The sequence below is a fragment of the Onthophagus taurus genome, chromosome 11, assembly GCF_036711975.1.
Source record: "Onthophagus taurus isolate NC chromosome 11, IU_Otau_3.0, whole genome shotgun sequence".
In the NCBI taxonomy this organism is placed as follows: Eukaryota; Metazoa; Arthropoda; class Insecta; order Coleoptera; family Scarabaeidae; genus Onthophagus; species Onthophagus taurus.
This window is the reverse complement of record NC_091976.1, coordinates 23,196,344-23,216,827: the sequence shown is the minus strand read 5'-3', so window position 1 is coordinate 23,216,827 and position 20,484 is coordinate 23,196,344. Positions and strand designations below refer to the sequence as shown.

The 20,484-nt window shown below is 31.5% G+C and overlaps 2 protein-coding genes across 2 annotated transcripts; one reads left to right on the top strand and one right to left on the bottom strand.

The window, feature by feature from the left end:
- The first annotated feature begins 129 nt into the window (after positions 1-129).
- On the top strand, positions 130-9,893 carry LOC111427981 (Nuclear polyadenosine RNA-binding 2). The gene is made up of 7 exons (XM_071200586.1): positions 130-295; positions 374-416; positions 507-671; positions 723-1,525; positions 5,949-6,185; positions 6,238-6,958; positions 9,621-9,893. The coding sequence occupies exons 1-7, from the start codon at positions 257-259 to the stop codon at positions 9,806-9,808; spliced, it is 2,196 nt and encodes a 731-aa protein (XP_071056687.1). The 5' UTR covers positions 130-256; the 3' UTR covers positions 9,809-9,893.
- Positions 9,894-10,409: 516 nt separating this feature from the next.
- Positions 10,410-20,036, bottom strand: LOC111427960 (uncharacterized). The gene is made up of 6 exons (XM_023063339.2): positions 19,204-20,036; positions 18,340-19,013; positions 13,276-13,448; positions 12,891-13,047; positions 12,118-12,740; positions 10,410-11,840 (listed from the first exon to the last, which is right to left on the bottom strand). Exons 1-6 carry the CDS (start codon positions 19,541-19,543, stop codon positions 10,490-10,492), a joined length of 3,318 nt encoding a protein of 1,105 aa, XP_022919107.1. The 5' UTR covers positions 19,544-20,036; the 3' UTR covers positions 10,410-10,489.
- Between the last annotated feature and the right edge of the window lie 448 nt (positions 20,037-20,484).

The window sequence follows — 20,484 nt, the reverse complement described above, 5'->3', positions numbered from 1 at the left end:
TTTCTTTTTAAATATAAATGGAAATATTGAAAAAGTGTTGTTTTAATCGCAATAAATGTTCCGTCATAAAATTTCTAAATAGAAATTAATTAAATGTTGTCAAGTTAATAAATAAAAAAGATTCGTTTTGAATCACTCTGTATACAATAAAAGTGCCGCTTCTTGACATGCCAAAATGGTCCAAAAATGGTTTTGAACTCTAAAAAATCGTGATTAACCCGCATTAAAACATCGCACGTCCCCAAATACCCCCAAAATGACCGACATAGGAGTAGAAGTTGGTCAAAAAATGAGGGTGAGTATTGCGAATCGTTTAATACCGTTACTTAATGAAAAAGTGAGGTTATGTTATGGGTGTTATTTTTGATTTTAGTCCGCAATTAAAGCGAAACTAATGGAATTGGAGTGTTACGTGGGTAAGAACGATTTAACAGATTTATTTTTATTAATATTATGGAATAAAATCTAATTTTAATAAATTTTCCTTGATTTGGGGTGGTTTTTAGATGATGAACTCCCTGATTATATCATGGTTATGGTCGCAAATAAACGTACTAAATCACAAATGAATGAGGATTTACAATTATTTTTAGGCTCTAAGACTAGTACATTTGTTGAATGGTTACATATAGTACTAAAAAAGTTAAAAGAAGTTCATGTTACTAATCCAAGTAAGTTTTTTAAAATTATTATTTAATATAATTTAATCTTTTCAATTCAAGATGTTTTTAAAAAATCAACAAAGCGAAAAATAGAAGATCCTGAATTAGAAAAGCATGTCAAAAAAGAAAAAAAAGACTCAAAAAACAAGAAATTAAAAAAACTAGATATTAATATTAAAGAGGAATCGGTAAAATCTCTAACAGATGATCTCCCCATGAATATAAAATTACCAGAAATTCGGAAAGTAACCATTCAAGACACAACATCTTCATTAAACGATGGAGATGGATTTGATATACCCACAATAACCGAAGTAAATTCATCAACAGAAACTGAATTAAGGATATTAGAGAAACAAATTAAAAGTGCGAAAAGTCGTTTAGGTGTGGTTGTTCATAGCGAATCTGAGGATGATTTTTTAAACCTTAAAGCAGAACCAGACGATTTATTTCCCAATGAACAATCCATAAATAAACGGGAAAAACTTAAAGAACAATTACGCAAAGTTAATGTTATTGATGAATCTCTTACTCCTCCAATGCCTCAAAAAAACGTTGAAAATTCGGAGGAAGTTTCACCCCATAAAATTAAAGAACACTCGAGGATTGTTTTCGATTTAGACAATAATATTCCTAGGAAAAAATCTGCGCTTGAACGGCTCGGAAAACGACGAATTAGTGACGATATCGATTTTAGAAGTGGGCTAAAAAAATCGAAAATTAGTTTAAGCGAGATAAGACGCGAAGAAGAAAAATTATTAGGGGTTAAACGCCATGAAAAAATTGATCGGAAAAGATTGTTTAAAGGAGATAAAGATGAATCAGAAGAGAGAGTAGAAAGAATAGAACGTGGAACAAGAGAAGTAATTACAAAAAATAATTTTTATTTAAATTATACTCTAAAAAATGTCAAGTAGGCACCAGGTGAGGTGTCTCTTAGTTAAGTGGTAATAAACATATTTTTGAAAATCTTTAGGTACTAGGGTCAGAAATGTTGGCAATTTAACAGTGATTTTTTTAATAATGTGTTCCTTATGAACCATGCTACTATAGAAGTCACAAATCAAACAACAAAAGTCGTTAGTTTTGCAAAAAAAAATATAAATTTGAGTTAAGGTTGAAAGGATTTATCTTACAACACCCTTGGCAAGTGATTTTAAAAGATGGTCTGTTTAGTCAAAATTCAAAAATGGTACAACACTTGCCATTTTTCTTTTCTTAAAAAATATTATTGCCTGTTTTTCTGCAAAGAACGCGTTATTTAAAAAATTCATACTTTTGTATGTTATTTGTATTTCCTCCAAAATAATTTAACAACTTTGTTAGAAGATGTGCCATTCAATATCTACAGAGAAATGTGGTTTAAAATTTAAGGTTATCCATATCTTCAAAATGAAATAGTTGAGATAATGGACAAAATCAATTCGCATTTTTTAATTGAAGAAAACTTCAAAAAATCATTTTGGCTCTATTTGTTGAGATGAAGAGGTGATTTATGTCTCAAATTAAAGCTGATGGTTTAAAATTTAAGTTTATTAATGGTTATCCATATCTTCATAATCATATAGCTCAGATAATAGACGAAATCAATTCGCATTTTTTGATACGACAATTTTATGAATTGAAGAAGTTCAATGACTCATTCTGACTATTTGAAGGAGTAATGAGATCATTTTTGTATCAAAATAAAGCTAAAAATCTATGATTTAAGATTAATGATGGTGTTTCATATCAACATTTTCTTTACAATACAAAAATAATGATATAACACATTTAAATTTAACCTAATTTTGAGTAAAAACACTAAAACTTTAAAAAATCATTCTGACTTTATTTATTGAGATGAAGAGGTGATTTATGTCTCAAATTAAAGCTGATGGTTTAAAATTTAAGTTTATTAATGGTTATTAATATCTTTATAGTGAAATAGTTGAGATAATTAACAAAATCAATTCGCATTTTTTGACATGACTAATTTTATGGATTGAAGAAAACTATAAAAAATCATTTTGGCTCTATTTGTTTTGATGAAGAAGTGATTTATGTCTCAAATTAAAGCTTGTGGTTTAAAATTTAAGTTTATTAATGGTTATCCATATCTTTACAATGATATAGTTCAAATAATGGACGAAATCAATTCGCATTTTTTGATACGACAATTTTATGAATTGAAGAAATTCAATGACTTATGCTGACTTTATTTGAAGGAGTAATGAGATGATTTTTGTATCAAAATAAAGCTAAAAATCTATAATTTAAGATTAATGATGGTGTTTCATATCAACATTTTCTTTACAATACAAAAATAATGATATTAACATATATAAATTTAACCTAATTTTGAGTAAAAACACTAAAACTTTAAAAAATCATTCTGACTTTATTTATTGAGATGAAGAGGTGATTTATGTTTCAAATTAAAGCTGATGGTTTAAAATTTAAGTTTATTAATGGTTATCCATATCTTTATAATGAAATAGTTGAGATAATTAACAAAATCAATTCGCATTTTTTGACATGACTAATTTTATGGATTGAAGAAAACTTCAAAAAATCTTTTTGGCTCTATTTGTTGAGATGAAGAGGTGATTTATGCCTCAAATTAAAGCTGGTGAGTTAAAATTTAAGTTTATTAATGGTTATCCATATCTTTATAATGATATAGTTCAGATAATAGACGAAATAAATTCTCATTTTTTGATTTTTGACAACAATTTTATGAATTGGAGAAATTCAATGACTCATGCTGACTTTATTTGTTGAGATGAAGCAGTAATTTATGTCTCAAATTAAAGCTGATGGTTTAAAATTTACGTTTATTAATGGTTATTAATATCTTTATAATGAAATAATTGAAATAATTCACAAAATCAATTCGCATTTTTTGACATGACTAATTTTATGGATTGAAGAAAACTATAAAAAATCATTTTGGCTCTATTTGTTTTGATGAAGAAGTGATTTATGTCTCAAATTAAAGCTTGTGGTTTAAAATTTAAGTTTATTAATGGTTATCCATATCTTCATAATGACATAGTTCAGATAATGGACGAAATCAATTCGCATTTTTTGATACGACAATTTTATGAATTGAAGAAGTTCAATGACTCATTCCGACTTTATTTGAAGGAGTAATGAGATCATTTTTGTATCAAAATAAAGCTAAAAATCTATAATTTAAGATTAATGATGGTGTTTCATATCAACATTTTCTTTACAATACAAAAATAATGATATAACACATTTAAATTTAACCTAATTTTGAGTAAAAACACTAAAACTTTAAAACATCATTCTGACTTTATTTATTGAGATGAAGAGGTGATTTATGTCTCAAATTAAAGCTGATGGTTTAAAATTTAAGTTTATTAATGGTTATTCATATCTTTATAATGAAATAGTTGAGATAATGAACAAAATCAATTCGCATTTTTTGATACGACAATTTTATGAATTAAAAAATTTAATCACTAATTCTGACTTTATTTGAAGGAGTAATGAGATGATTTTTGTACCAAACTAAAGCTAAAAATCTATAATTTATGATTAATGATGGTGTTTCATATCAACATTTTCTTCACAATACAAAAATTCATTCATCTTTTAAAATTACTTGCCAAACCAACTTAATTTAATAGACATAAATTCTTTTAATCTTAACTCATCAAACTAATATTATTTTTCTAAAAACTAACGACTTTTGTTGTTTGATTTGTGACTTCTACAGTAGCAAAGCAGCAAAAAGTAGTAGCAGTAAAAAAATCACTGTTCAATCGCGAACATTTCTGACCCTGGTACGTAAAGATATGATGTATTGGAAGGATTTTTAACATTTTCAAAAATATGTCTTTTACCACTTAACTAACAAGGAAAGTGTCACGATTGTGTCTCATTCGTGACACTGTCGATTTCGATGAAATTTGGTACATCATTATTATTATTAGATTCTTGGGTTGGCCATTGTCCTGAAGTTATTAGTGAAGTAACTCCATTAGACACTAATTTTAAACACTTATCCATACCTGCAGGGACAACCGGTCAAATACAGTCCCTAGATGTATTTAGTTTCAAGGTATGGAAAAATTTCCAGCCCTTATAACCATTTTCAAACATTTTTGCTTCACATACAAAACAAATACCGTGACATATTTCGCCAAACTCGACAAGTAACGCCTAGAATAAAATTAATTCTTAGGGGGTAGTTAACCCCCACTACCCCCACATGTCATATATGCCTTACTTTAGACTAAAAATGTTACTGTACGACTAATTTACGGATTTGTTTAAAATATTTTCAAAATACCTGACAGTTTGATCACATCATTCTCACGAAAAGTAGTTACATGTTAACCCCTTAAATAAACCTGAAAAAATAGGGGTAGTTCTCCCCTTTTAAGCCTCTGGTATATGTGTGATACATCAAAAGAAAGCTCTTTTAAAATGAATATCAGCTACAATTTACGAAATTTTGATAGCACTTTTCGTTTTCAAAATATAAGTGAAAACGTACTTTTTCTCCAAACTTTTAACCCCTATAACTCGCTCCAGGGGCTTTTACCGCACGTATAAAAAAATGTACGAACCTTATTTTGACCAATTCTATGACTGTACCAAATTTCATCGAAATCGGTGAGACACAGTCGTGACACTTCCCTTGTAAGAGACAAGAAATGTTTGTCTTATTTTTACCAGAACAGATATGGGTTGGCCTCTCACCCGGTGCCTGCTTGACGTTGAGTTTCGGGACACCTGTATATAAGAATTTTTATTGTTAACTAAAAATTTACAGTTTTCTGTACAATATATGATAAACCAACCTTAACTTCCCTTATCCCCCTCCGTTCCTCGTCCATCCCCCGCCTTCTCTTCTTCTCTCAGCTCACTGCATCCCCTCAACATATCTTCTAGCGTCTCCAAATCCTCTCCACATCATCCGCCCAGTACCTGTTCGATCTCTCCTCATTATCACACCGAAATCTGGCCACCAATCTCTTCCCTTCCTCACTTCCCTTCTTTACCAAGTATTTTGGAAGCCCTTCCATTATTATGTTCCCATATCTTTCATTGTACCTTCCCTCTCTTATCTGCGTCCTTCTCTCCTGTCTTTGGATCCCTGTCGCTTACCTCCCCCCACATCACCACCCTTTCCCTACTTTTGTTGTTTATCTCTGCCTCCGAATAACTCGTCCTGTTGTAATATTCCCTCCTCTCTTCTTTACCATATCTAATCTTCCCCCCAGGACCCCGAAGTATAGATATTTAAATTAAATTTTCTGTTTTTTTTAGAGTGCTTTATCTCGACTTGGAGTGATGTCAAAAGTAGCAGTCCCAAAAAAATCAATTACAAACGAAGTCGTTGAAGAGGAAGTTTCCCCAAATAAAGAAGTTCCTAGCGTTGTTAAAGTCAAGCCTAGAGTCATACCACCAAATGCGCCTCAAGCCAATAAAAATTTACTTTTAAAAGCGGTAGCCGATGCGCAAAGAAGCATCGCTCAAACACCTTCAATAGGAACTAATTCAAAAGTCAGTTGTTTATTATTGATTTAATATCCTACGTATCTAATTTTAATTTCAGCCTGATGCGTTATTTACGAAAAAATACAAAGAGAAATTAGCCGAAAAGCATTCAAAAAGAAAATCGTCCCCAATTAAACAAAAAAGTAAACTTCAAGATATAATTTCACATATTTCAAAAAACGTCGAACCCACAAATAAACAACAAGGTGACTCAAGTGAGGTTGAATACGTTCCCAAACCATTAAAACGATCCGAATCATTAACAGCGCAGCTCCAATACATCCCGAGCCCAAAAGAATTAAAATCAGATTCGGATAAAAATATTCAAAGTCCAAACTTTATAGTCACATTAGACGGAATTGATAAAACCAAGTACGAATCTACTAAGTCTAAATTCGAATTTGATGGAAACGACGTTGAGGTCGATAAAAATAAAGTTGAATCCGAAAAAAACGACGTTCAGAAAAAACGTAGAACGCCGTCTCCGATTATCTTCGATAAAGTTACTTCGCCTGTTAAGAAATCTATTAATGTGCCGGATGTTTTGCCGAAAATCCACACGTCGCCGTTAGTTAAAAATAAGGAGCGGTGTAAATATTGGCCTGGATGTCGGCAAGGCGAAAAATGCGAGTTTGTACATCCATCTACGGCTTGTAAAGCGTTTCCACAGTGTAAATTTGGGGATAAATGTCTTTATGTCCATCCTAATTGTAAATTTGAGAGTTCTTGTACTCGAAGAGATTGTCCGTACAATCATAGTGCTTTAAATAAATCTACAGGTAAGTTAACAACTTATTGGTAGTTGTAGTATATGTTAGTGTACTTCTTACAAAAATATTCTTAAGAGATATCAGGATATCCTCCATTGGTGATCTTGCTTTGTAATTAGTGATAAAGGCATCATCAAAATAAGCACTAAAGCTAAGAATTTTCATTAAATACATAATAGGGACTTCCAAAACTCCCGGGACGGAGCTATAAGTTTTGAAGGAGTGAAAATTTGGGGATCACTAAAGGGTCATAAAAACTACATTCTTAGATAGTTTAGAACTTCCATGCAATGTGGAATAGGAACCCCTGTCGAGTTTTAGCTTATTTTAAAGGTAATGAAAAAAGAAACACAACCCCATAAATCAAAACCCTATATCTTAATTCTTTCAAGAATTATGAGGGGTTGACTACCATTCTGTGTACCATTTCGCGATATAATGAGAAGAGGGAAACATTGTAGCGAGGAGGTAAGATAATAAAACTGCGTAAAAATGGCAAAACATATCGTGAAATAGCTAAAATAATTGGCTGTTCTCAAAATATGATAACTAACGCACTAAAATGGCGCAATAAGGCGGAAAAGGTGGAAGAAAAAGAAAAACATCAACGCGTACGAATTGTTCACCTAGCCAAGTAAGACCCTTTTGTTATGTCAAAAATGAACTAAAATTGAATATCGACAAATCGACTGTTAAAGACGAATTTGCCTGCTAGGAGCCCATGAAGAGTTTCATTATTGTCGCGACCATGTCGAAAAATGGCGAAACATATTATGGAGCGACGAAAGTAAATCGCATCAGATAGACTTAATGGCTTCGTAAGGCGTCCTCCAGGAAAAGAATTTAATCCTACGTTTACCAATAAAACATGGTCCAATTTTTTGGCTACAAGGCAGTTTACATCAACATACTGGCAAATACCATATTGCCCTATGCTGATGACAATATGCCTCTGCGGTGAAAGTTTCAGCAAGACAACGACCCCAAACACACTTCCAGGGCAGCAAAGGATTGGTTTGCTGAAAAGAAAATTGATGTGTTGCTATGGTCAGCTTAATTTTGTGATCTTAATCCAATCGAGCATCTGTGGGGAGATGCAAAATCAAGAATTGTAATAAACATTACTTAATTACAAAGGATTTATGGCGTGCAGTCGAATTTGCTTGGTATAACATACCATCCTGGTTGTTAGTTGAGTCCATGCCTGGTTGATACCCAGCAGTGCTAAAAAACCGCGGACAACAAACAAAATATTAATTTTAAATGTTGTATTATACCGTTTTTCTTTTATTTTTCAGTAAAACCATATTATGTTTATTAATTTAATGCATAATTGCATCTATTATTCTGCACATGCGTTAAAGTATTCTTTTGTTGTATCGTTGTTATTATTTACTGAATAATATTTGTTTTGAGAAACAATCGTTTACTAGTTCTAATTTTACGTATTAACCTTTTACTCTTATATATTTTACAACTAAAACACATTTAAAGACTATTTTGCACAGCACTGTACAGGGTGGGCAAATTTGGGTTGGATACGAAAAAAGTAGGTGCCATGTCCGGTCTCTTTTTTCGAGACTAACCCAATTCCACAAAGACTAAACCTCTATCTTCTTTTGTTTTTAAGTTATAGCCAAAAAGTCAAATTATCGCGATTTCAGAAACAGCTCATATTTCGTTTATTTTTGAAATTAAAGAAAAGCGGTTAATACATTCTTAAGACACTTTTTTAGTAGATTTTATTTATTTAGATGTACCTACTTTTTTCGTATCTTTTATTGTTTCTGAGATAGCTTATAATAACACCCAAATTTGCCCAGCCTGTACATACATACAAACTAAAGTTATTTACATACAGGTGATTCACATAAGAACCGACACAGAGCAGGGACATGTAGAGGACATGCATATCTCTAGTATTTTTTGTTTAAAAAAAACTGGATTGAAAATGATCTTCTAAATGTTTAAGGTGTTCAAATCATTTACAAAACCTTTAAATCATTAATTACTTTGAAAGCCTCATTATATGTAGTAATTGTGTTGCTGCTTTCAACAGTCTCACACTCGAGATCTTCTGGATTATGTTCAGTCTTATTTTCAATAACATCGTTAATGTTCAAACTCATCTCTGCTGTTGCTGCAATATCGTCGATTCGAACATAATTTTCAAGATTTTCTTGTGTTATGTTCATTTCATTGGCACACTTTTGCATTTGAACTATAGATAATCGTCTGGATTCCATTCGAATGATGTAGAATCTGTATGATTCCTTGGTCTAGTGGTTAAAATTGATACGACATTGATGTAGTATTGGGAGGTAAAAAGATAACTTTTATGTTTTGTAGCTTCTTTTTGCCCTGCCATATTAGCAGAAAGTATAATTGTAAGCCTTTCATTGGAAAGTTTTGAACCCCTATATATTTTTGGCCGATACCCAAGGAGGCAACTTATTACTAAACTGATTTACGTCGTCTTGATTCACATTAGCTGATTCCCCAGAAATACACTTAAAATTTAACGCCTGTTTCTTACGTCATTTTTCTAGCCAACCATTGGATGCCCCAAAGTTGGCAACATTTAATTTTTTTTGCTACCAATATTAGCAACATCATTAATTAAGAAAAATTTAAAAAAGTTTTTAATTTTAATACAAATCATTTTTTTCAGTTTCAAGAACACCGGTTCAAATTCAAGTACAAACATGTAAATTTTATCCAAATTGTACAAACGTTCATTGTACGTTTTTCCATCCAAGGCCATGTAAATTTGGAAAATTTTGTAAGAATCAATCGGAGTGTGGTTTTGTGCATCCTAGAAATACAAATTTAACCTGGAGGAGTCATTTACAAGTGTAAATTTAGTTACTTTTTAAGTGATTTTTAAGAGTTAAACATTTTTTGTATTATGTACTAATTATTTAAACGAGTTGTTACGCGTCTCCGCTACGTTTAATGATTGTTTATATCAATAGTTTCGCCCACGAATTTAATTAATGGAATATTATTTAACACACCCAATTTAAAGTATGTAAATAACTGTGTAAGATGTAAATATAGGTTTTTTTCTGAAAGTATAAAATAAGTTAGTTTAGAATAACCCCAAGATTATTTCCGGAAAATATTTATTGAAAAATGTAATAATTTACAATCTTATTTCTCCAAAAAAAGAAATATAATAACTATATATATATATATTTATACGTTATTTCTAAATCCTGTAAAATAACATAGATTCTCTAATCGCGAAAAAAAAGTACAACAAGAACTATCAGATATACTTTGAAAATAAAATTGGAACACTCTCCCACCTTATATTAAAAGATACAATCTATATTTTATTGATACTTACACAAGCAACTAAAATATAACGTCCAAATTAAACATAAAAACAAACATTAAAAGTGGAACAATTGAAAATCTATACAAATTGAAGGTGAGGTTTTCTAAAGAAATAAAACCTTACAGAATTAAAAAAAATATATATGATACGATTAAACTTGTATGTATATGATTAATATTTAAATATTAGTTCTTATCTTAACCTGCTGCATCTTGTAAAGTTTGTCTCCACGTAGCGTGGAACGGTATTTTTAAAATTTTCACACGTGTCGATGGTAAATTAGCCAACAATAATTTTTGTAAATTAGGTAAAGGTAAAATTTCTACTTGAGGTGAATCAGACGAGGTCGATAACAAATCGCAATGTTGAAGCGGAACCGGTTTTAAAACGGGGATACTATCGCCATTACCAATCGGTTTTTTATCTTTCTTTTCCTTTTTATCAGTATCCTCACATTGATCCACAAATAATTCCGTAACACGTAGTAATTCCAACGTAACACCCCAAACAAAATGAGTCAAAGTATTTTGCAATCTTAGCACAGCTCCCAGCACCATATGATTTGTTGTTGCGCTTTGTGATATATAAGTAGGTATGATTAATAATTTTTTAATATTTTTACAAGCTCCTAAAGCTTTATCAAAACCCGATTTTATATCGAAATTAACCAATTCGAGCTGTTCCAATTTAGGCATGTTTTTAACAACATCTAAAATTTCAAATATATGACACGAACCTTGTCCTTTTTCCAATCGCAATTTTTCCAATTTATTTAATTTCGATAAAACTTCCGTCCCAAAAATCGTTGGTAAATCCGAACATTCACCCAATTCTAAACACTCTAAATCACTCATTTCACCCAAAACACTCAAATTTAAATTATGTAAATCTTTAATTGATGTAAGAGTGAGTGATTTTAAATTCTTCAAATCTTTTAAAACATTCAAATCAGTTGTTAAAACTAAACCGTTAGTACCTCGTAGTTTTAATTCTCTCAAATTTTCTAATCCCAATAATGGTTGTAGTGATAATTTTTCGCATTTTATAGCTAAAGCGGTTAAAACTTCCAATTTTGGGTTAGATTCCGCTAATTTTTCAATAACATTAGCGGGGCATTTACACAATTCTAATTGACGTAATGAATCGGCTTTTTTTATCGCATCTGAGAACTGCGTCCAGCGATCTTCGTTTTCATCGGCCGGTATCAAAGTTTTACGCAAATCCAAATGAACGGTACCGTGTTTTTTTAGAGTTTCCGCTAACCCATCAAATGAACATATTTGCGAATTCTTCATCCTAACGGTTCTCCACAAGCTTCGATGATTCGCTATGTCGCTCCACATCTTACAAACGCAACCGGCTCGAAGTAAATCTTGCACTTTTAGGTATTGAAAAACGTAAAGTAAGGAGCCGTGGAAATAAGCTGCGTCTTGTAAGTGTTTTTCTCGTATTTTTGATGTTTCGATTATCGATGGGGGCTTTTCTGGTGCATTAACACTTCGCTTTGTTGATCGAGTTGATGGTTTTAGCGTCGTTGGTGATTTATTCCTGAAAAAAAAATTACAAAGTTAAAAAAATGCTAAAAAATGATACATTAATTAATTAACACATTGATTGCCAAGTCTATTTACTAACTAATTTCATCAATACTTGATAATCAATGCGTTAAGGAGGTTTCTTTGCTTTAAAATTGTATTGGATTTTTTTTGAAACGTTTTAAGGAATATTTAGGAGGAAAGACGACCAATTAAAAAAATAATAATCCTGTGAACAAAAAAAAATAACCCTATTTTTAAATCACCACATAAAAAAAGAGAAAACTCACTGTAAATTATCTTCTTCATCATCATCGTCTTCCTCTAAATCAACAACCCCTTCAATTTCCATTGCAGCAGTATGTTCTAAACCAATTTTCGGCGAAATCGGCTCCTCTTTAACTTCGGCGCCTTCCACGGGATATTCCCCAACGTCATAACCAACTGTAAAAGGTGCTGAAACAAGATCTTCCCCCGTAACTGTAGCAACCGTTGGGTTAACAGATACAATGTTATGTTTTGGTACAATTAAAAACTTCTTCTGTCCCAAAAATTCGACAGTTTGCGGTCTTGGATGTGGGGGTACTTCGACTCGTTCATCGCCGGCTATCTCCGCCCCGTTTCCCACCTGAATCGTCGAACTTGACGGAAACCAAGTTGTCACGGAACCGAGTAACGATTTTGGCTCGATTCCGTCTGGTTTTAACGCCAAACCCGGCCTTGGTGTTAATTTCGGCATTTCTAAATTATTATCGGATTTTAAAACACCCTGTTCCTGTTGTAGCTGTTGTTTGGGAATCCGTTGTAACTTTGGAAGTGTCGAAGTCGATGATGTTGGGGCGGAAATTAAGGGCGGTGGTGGGAGAATTGAAGTAGAAGACCCTGTACTCGGTAGTTGTCGCAGTTGACAATTCTGCAGAATATAAAACTTTTTAGAATCACTATTTCAGTTAGGTTTTTTTATGCCATCAAAAAGAATCCATAACTCAAATAAACCATAATAAATTAATTTTTTTTAGACGATCATTTCCTTTTTATGGCCAAAACTTAAAATAATTTGTACCTTGCAAACGTAAGCATCGATGATGGCAACAGGTGAAAGACCGACGCATTCGTTGTGGTAAAGACATAGGCAGTAACGACATTGTAACGACGGAATCGGTTTCCAAACGTTTTTGCAACGAATCGAACATGGTTGTTGTTTATCCTCCTCATTTACACTGTAAGACATGGTTGAAGATAGTAGGGAAGGGTTATTGGTTTGGTTGAATATTTTTTGTTGGGTTAAGTGTTATGTTGTTTCAAAAAAATTTAGATGATTCAAAAAAAAACTTCCAATACAACAATAAATAACCTAGAAAGTGATAAAGTAAAGTGTTCCTCCTTAAAACAATTTACTTGGATTTCTGCATAAAAATTTCGAATGAAAAGGCGAAATTCCTACTTACTTATTGGCCCATCTCCCGGGTTTTTTAGCTGGCGTACTTGTGGTGGTGGGGGCGGTCTTTTCCGTCCAATTTGGGGGATAAGTCCCCATTTCTAAATCACCACTATCTTCCTTAGACACAGCTTTTTTCTTCGTTTTACCTTTTGCAATGGGAGTTTTAGCCGGTGGCTTTGCCTAAAAAAATCAACGCAATCAAAAATAAGCTGAATGTTGCTTTTTTACCATAGATTTTTTTAGAATCAATTTTAAAATTAATCAACTTAATCTTATCTGTCAAATTTAACATGTTTTTTTCAAACCTTTCTTTGATTTTTATTATTTACATCTTTCAAATTTTTATTATAACTGTATTATTTTTATTTCAATAAAAGTTACTAAATCACAAATTGTATGCAAAGACTCTAAACTCTAAAAGACTAAAATAAGGGCTTTGTACAAGTATTTATTTACATGTCCTAGAAATGTTCTAAGTATGTATGGTAGTACTTTAAAATCGTTAAAACCTTTAAGTTCTAACAAGTGGAATCACTCCAATGATTTTCTGGATCCTTTGCAGTCACTAAACCAACTAAACTATCATAAAAATTCTTCTTTAAAGACATTTGATCTTAGTATTACTAATTCTACAGATATTTATCTTCTATAATGGTAAACTTCATTCAAAGAGAATTCATGGCAGAATTATTAGCCAAGTGTGCTGCTTATGATGGCTTTTCTATTAATGCTTTAACACAATCTGCTAGAATTCGGGAATTAATAACAAAACGAGATTATTAAATGCCAAAAAGCGAAAATACAGTAAACCTAATTGTGAATTTCAGTAATGAGAAAAAGAAAAGTATTAAAGATTACTTAAAAAATATTTACAGTAGAATGGCGTTGAAAATTAATTTAGCCTAAACCATGGAATTCATTTAGCTGTCATGGTACCTTTTATAAAAATGTGATAGTACCAGCCTAACAAAAGAATTTTCGGATGAAGAAAGTGAGGATGGAGAAACAGGTTATCATTTTGATGCGTTTCGAAATTATAACAATGAAAACAATAATGAGTACAGTTTGAAAGATGAAGATGTGGAGAACATTTTGCAAAATGTGCGCCAGATAGTAAAATTTTTCAGAAAATCGCCAATTAGAAACGATAAACAGAAAACACTATCCCTCTTACTAGATTATAAAAGTAAGCATTAGAAGAAATCGGAGGAAGTGATTTGTACATTGAAAAGGATATGTTAAAACCTGTAGAATTGGCAATTATAGAACTGAGTACACCATCTTTATATTTATTAAAGGCAGAGGGTGTAATAATATATTTACTTAAATCTTATATTATATAAATCATTCCCGCAAAGAGACAAATCTTTGGAAATGTAATATTCGGCGAAAAGCTCGAAATATGCGTTAAAAGTTCTTTGGCGGAAAGATTATTTAAAATCTCTTTGAAGAAGTAACAAAACCCGTAACTACAGGAACATCTTTGTTTTAGCAGATGAAAGAGACGATCTCAGAAATGTTGAAGGATACAGAAAAAAACAAAGAGACTGAGTTTGGTAATAACTTTAAAAAAGAATTAAAGATGTTTGAAGCCACAAAAATTAAGACATCAACAATTGAAAATTTATACAAAGCCTTGGGGACTATACAATCGACATCTACTTAAAGTGAAATAGTTTTTTCCGTTGCGGGTAACTTTTGTACAAAATTAGTTAGTTTTCTTAAAATATTATTTTATAAAAACATCAAGTTCATAAATTATATTTTAATTTTGTTTTTGTAGAAAAATATACTTTTTCTTTTGTATATTTTATACTCTCAATACATATAATATCTACTTTGTATGGTTTTAATATGATAAATTACTTTGACATCCTTTTATAAACACTTTTTTGCACTTTACGCAAATTTTTTGGTTAACTCTTTGTGTCCCGACGGTACTTTCAAGTACTTTCTACTATACAAGAAAGAATTTGTATAAAAAATGACACAATCCGCACTGTAGGGTTTTTAGGTATATTTAAACTTATTCGTCCAGATGTGAGGTTAGAAGTTTAGTGTTTTTTTCTCAATATTTTTCCAATCCAACCCAACAATTATTATACATTGTTTTAAAGAGAAAGCTTTGAGCTATAATTTAGAACAAGTCTTATTCGTTAATTTCAATAAATACGGCTTCCAGGAATTTTTAAATTAGTATCTTTTTTGACACTTTTAGGTTATACGAAAATGTTTTAACATTTTTTTTCACAATATTTTTCCAATCCAACCCAACAATTATTATACATCGTTTTAAAGAGAAAGCTTTGAGCTTTAATTTAGAATAAGTCTCATTCCTTAATTTCAATAAATACGGCTTCCAGGAATTTTTAAATTAGCATCTTTTTTGACACTTTTAGGTTATACGAAAATGTTTTAACATTTTTTTCTCAATATTTTTCCAATCCAACCCAACAATTATTATACATTGTTTTAAAGAGAAAGCTTTGAGCTATAATTTAGAACAAGTCTTATTCGTTAATTTCAATAAATACGGCTTCCAGGTATTTTTAAATTAGCATCTTTTTTGACACTTTTAGGTTATACGAAAATGTAAGTTTTGTTTCAACATTTTTTTTCTCAATATTTTTCCAATCCAACCCAACAATTATTATATATCATTTTAAAGAGAAAGCTTTGAGCTTTCATTTAGAATAAGTCTTATTCCTTAATTTCAATAAATACGGCTTCCAGGAATTTTTAAATTAGCATCTTTTTTGACACTTTTAAGTTATACGAACATGTAAGTTTTGTTTCAACATTCTTTTTCTCAACATTTTTCCAATTCAACCCAACAATTATTATACATCGTTTTGAAGAGAAATCTTTGAGCTTTAATTTAGAACAAGTCTTATTCCTTAATTTCAAAAAATACGGCATCTAGGAATTTATAAATTAACATCTTTTTTGACACTTTTAGGTTATACGAAAATGTAAGTTTTGTTTCAACTTTTTTTTTCTCAATATTTTTCCAATCCAACCCAATAATTATTATACATCGTTTTAAAGAGAAAGCTTTGAGCTTTAATTTAGAATAAGTCTCATTCCTTAATTTCAATATATACGGCTTCCAGGAATTTTTAAACTAGCATCTTTTTTGACACTTTTAGATTATACGAAAAAGTAAGTTTTGTTTCAACATTTCTTTCAAAAATATCTGATAAATGAATATTCAAATTTACTGCGTCCAAATGTCGTATCGCAAGCTCAAAAAAAGGGGGAAGTTGTGAAAATTGTTCTGCCAAAGCTAGACCCCACTCAAAATGTACTGCATGTAATGTTTATTTATGTTGTAATGAAAGAAAGAACTGTTTTTCTGAATATCATAATGTGGTTTAGCTAAAGCAAGTGTTACTTATTTTCTAATGTAATAAAAAATGTATTATTTTTATATTAGCAATAAAAGTTTTTGTATACTGCAACATCACTAAAATTGCATATTTTGCTAAAATTAATTCCAAATGCCTTTACTGAGTGTATTTTGAGAGCGTTTTAATTCTGCCACAAAGTTTCAAAATTTTTGACTTCTTGGGACACAAAGGGTTAAGCGGTTTGCCATTATTAATTAACCGAAAAAATCTTATCTTCGCTTGCAATTCCTATCTGAAGGAGAGATGCCAGATTGTTTTGGTTAATGTTTTTTCTCTAATCCTGTGTCGGTGCTTTCTGGTGTTCTCCATATCTCCTCACCTCTTGATTGTTCTAGATTGCAATCTGATTTAGATAATATTCATATTTTTTGCTTAAACAATCACCTTCCTAATTAAACTAATTAAAATGTAACATTATTTCCTTCTCTAGGATGGTACACCCAATCCACTACAATAATAGCGTCGCTGGTGAGAAGTTGCAACGCGTCTCATTTATTAGAGATTTGGGTGTTACAATTAATTACAAATTATTATTTGATAAACATATTGATACTGTTGTCTCCAAAGCCTAGCATATGTTAGAATTTATTATGAAATCCAGGGTAGCTTTTTCTAATAATGATGCAATTAGAAATCTCTATTTTGCCTATTTTATCTACAGCACACTTAACTTTTACAGCCTGTCAAAACTCTCCTCTATTGAGAACGACGAGATTCGCAAATCGTGTTAACATAGATGTTTCAGCATTCTTTCTTTGCATTTAAAAAAATGTTCTTTGCTGCAGTTGGTGTGTTGCCTCAGGCGTTCTTTTGATACGTGATATTTATATCACCTAGACTTAGTTTTTTCCTCTCATTTCGATTCGCTTTTGTAGTATTATTGTTAATTCATTATTATTATTGTGAACTGTAATTCAACTTGTATACAACTGGTTGTTTGTAGTACAGTTTTATTAGGTTCGACCTGTTTCTGTACCCATTTGAGATAAATAAATAAATATATAAGAATAAGAATTAAATAAAGTGGATGTTAGTGATAGTTTATGGAATGGTTATATCCTGTTATAATGTTATGTCCTTTACATGTTATCAACCTTGAATGGGAAAGGTCAGATAGTGTCCAAGACTTGGATGCTATCATCAGGATCTTCATCATTGGCACTACAACCCAATGTGGGGTCTTTGTGTTCTCTGCAAATCTCTAGAAGTCTCATAAAGATATGTCCTTCTTATCAACATGTGGCCATTAACCACATGGTCAACCCCTAACTTATACTCAACTGCTACAAATTAAACTGCAAACATTCAAACTACACCCATCCTGGCACTGAAAATGAGATCATTTGGAGCCTTTGTATTATCTAAAGCAGTATGCTCACATTATTTATTAAGTAATAAGATAGTTAATCTGTTTTTTTAATCAATCAAACTTCTTGAAATTACAACCTAACTGGGATCCTTTAGGAAACCCCTACAATTTTGTAGAATTATTGATAATTCTTTAATGGAAATTCTTTGATTTCCTTAAATTAAATTAACAAAAATTATTGTATTATTGAAAATCTTTTAGAGTTTAGCATCCTTGAATTGAAATTAGATTTATTTATTATTAATAAAACAATTAAAAATCTAAAAAAAATGCGTATAAAACCTGTATATACCTTTGTTGTGGAATTATTTTTTTTAGGTGGAGTTTCAACAACTTCCGGTGTACTTCTACCGGCAGTTCTTTTAGTTCCACGCTTATTTTCAGTTTTGGGTGGCGGTTCAACAACCGGAACCTCCTCCTTTCCACCTATCTTCAATTTAGCATCCCTAATAATTTCTTTATCCGGATCGTCGAGCCCTAAAGGTTCCTTGTAAAAAGTAAAATTGTCCAAGGTCAATTCTTTTTCATCCAGATTTTCAGAAACCTCCCGCATCGAGCGAACTTTCTTCCCTGCCGGGGTATAATAATAAATATCCCCTTGTTTCTTTGTCAAGGAATCCGAGGTGGCTCGATAGACGAGTTCCCGTTTCCATCCGAATTCAAATGGTTTCAAAAAATTAGGGTTATTCAAATCAACCTGTACCTTTCGCTTTTTTGAAGAGGAAAATAATGGGCTTTCTGCTCGTCTCGGTGTACCTTTTACCACCGCTACTATACCACCATAATTTGAAGAGGTTGATGAAGGTGTGCTTATTTCCGTTTGTTCTGCATTTTCGCCATTTTCAATACGTTTTTGCTTTTCTTGACGAGCAGAGATTAGTATATCGCTATAACGTTTGTTAGGAATTCGAGCACGTTTTCCTTTACCTAATTGTTGTTTTTCAGGTACAGACATGTTATTTTCATCTATAAATGAAAAAAAAATTAAAATATTTGTTATTTTACATCTGAAAACTCTATTAAAAACAAGGTCATTCTAAAAGTGTTTTAAATTTATTAAAATTTTTATAAACTGTCAAAAAATGACATAAAACTTAACCTCAAAAACACTTTCATAACCCCACATTAATAATGCAATCAATTTTAACTTAATTACCTTGAATGTCATCTTTCTTTTCTGGCTCGATAACTTCTCTTTCACCTTCAGTTTCCACTTCCGAAGAGGCAGATTCTTCAGCTTCACTCGATTCCGGAAGTTTAACTTCATTCACCTTTTTTGGCTCATCACCTTCTTCTTCAACCGTCTTCTTTGGCGATTCCTTTTCTTCGTCCAATTTCACCTCTGGAGCCTTCTCAACGCTCCCCGCGTCCTCTTCAACTCCATCTTTGTTGCCATTAAGATTTCGCGCCGTTTCGGCTTCGACAGGTTCTTCGGTGTTCTTTTGCGGGGCCATTTTCACACGGGTACCTCGTCTTGTTGAGACTGATGCATCCATTTGCTTCCGTTTATTATAACAACTGTGGGTACTCAAACGAAATGTCTACCTTTAACGAGCCTCTTTCAACGTCCCACGTGTGTTACGCATTATTTGGGGCCTCTCCAGAACGATATTGATACTTTCCCTGGGTGCTTCTTATGGTGGTTTTCACTGCGGTTGAAATTTATGGGATGTCTCTATTGAGGAAAGCTTGAAAAGCGGGATTTTCCGATTATTTTCGCTTGGAATAATGCAACACTACACTTATCAACGATTTGTTCGTCGTTTAGTTGTTGAGCTATGTAGAGGGCACCACGATCGATTGAATTAAATGAGCGGTTTTCATAAAACAGTACCTTGATTTTATGAAGATTTTATTTGGTTGAACGTAGTTACGTCGTAATTACGCTTTGGGATAAAATTGTTAATTAAATCCGTTGATTTTTGATTGTTTAGATTATTAACCAACGCGTCGCTCTTCGAAGCGTCATTGTCGTTACACTAGATTACTGTTATAATTTATGATGAGCTCAATAGATGGTGCGATGATAGAAGTGTCAATGTTGATTTTGTTAATAAATTTAGAATTAATTACATTTTAATTGATATTTAACTTCTGGTTTGTCGTTTATATTCGATTGAAATAAATTAAATTATAATTTTTATTTATTTGTTGGTTATTGTCGTTGGGATATATAGAGGGCAGCACAATCGTTTCGTTTAAATAGATGATTTTAAGAAATATGGTATTTATTGTTTAAAATTTATATTACGTTAGATCAATTTTTTGATTATGAATTTTATTGATATAAATTAATGTGTTAATTTTTGATATAAACTTATATGATATGCCGTTAAAGTAGATTTCTGCGTTTACAACACGTAAGGTGTCAAAAATTAGTGTCAAAATTGAAATCTGATAATTATTTTATTGATAATTTATTTAAAACGAATAATTT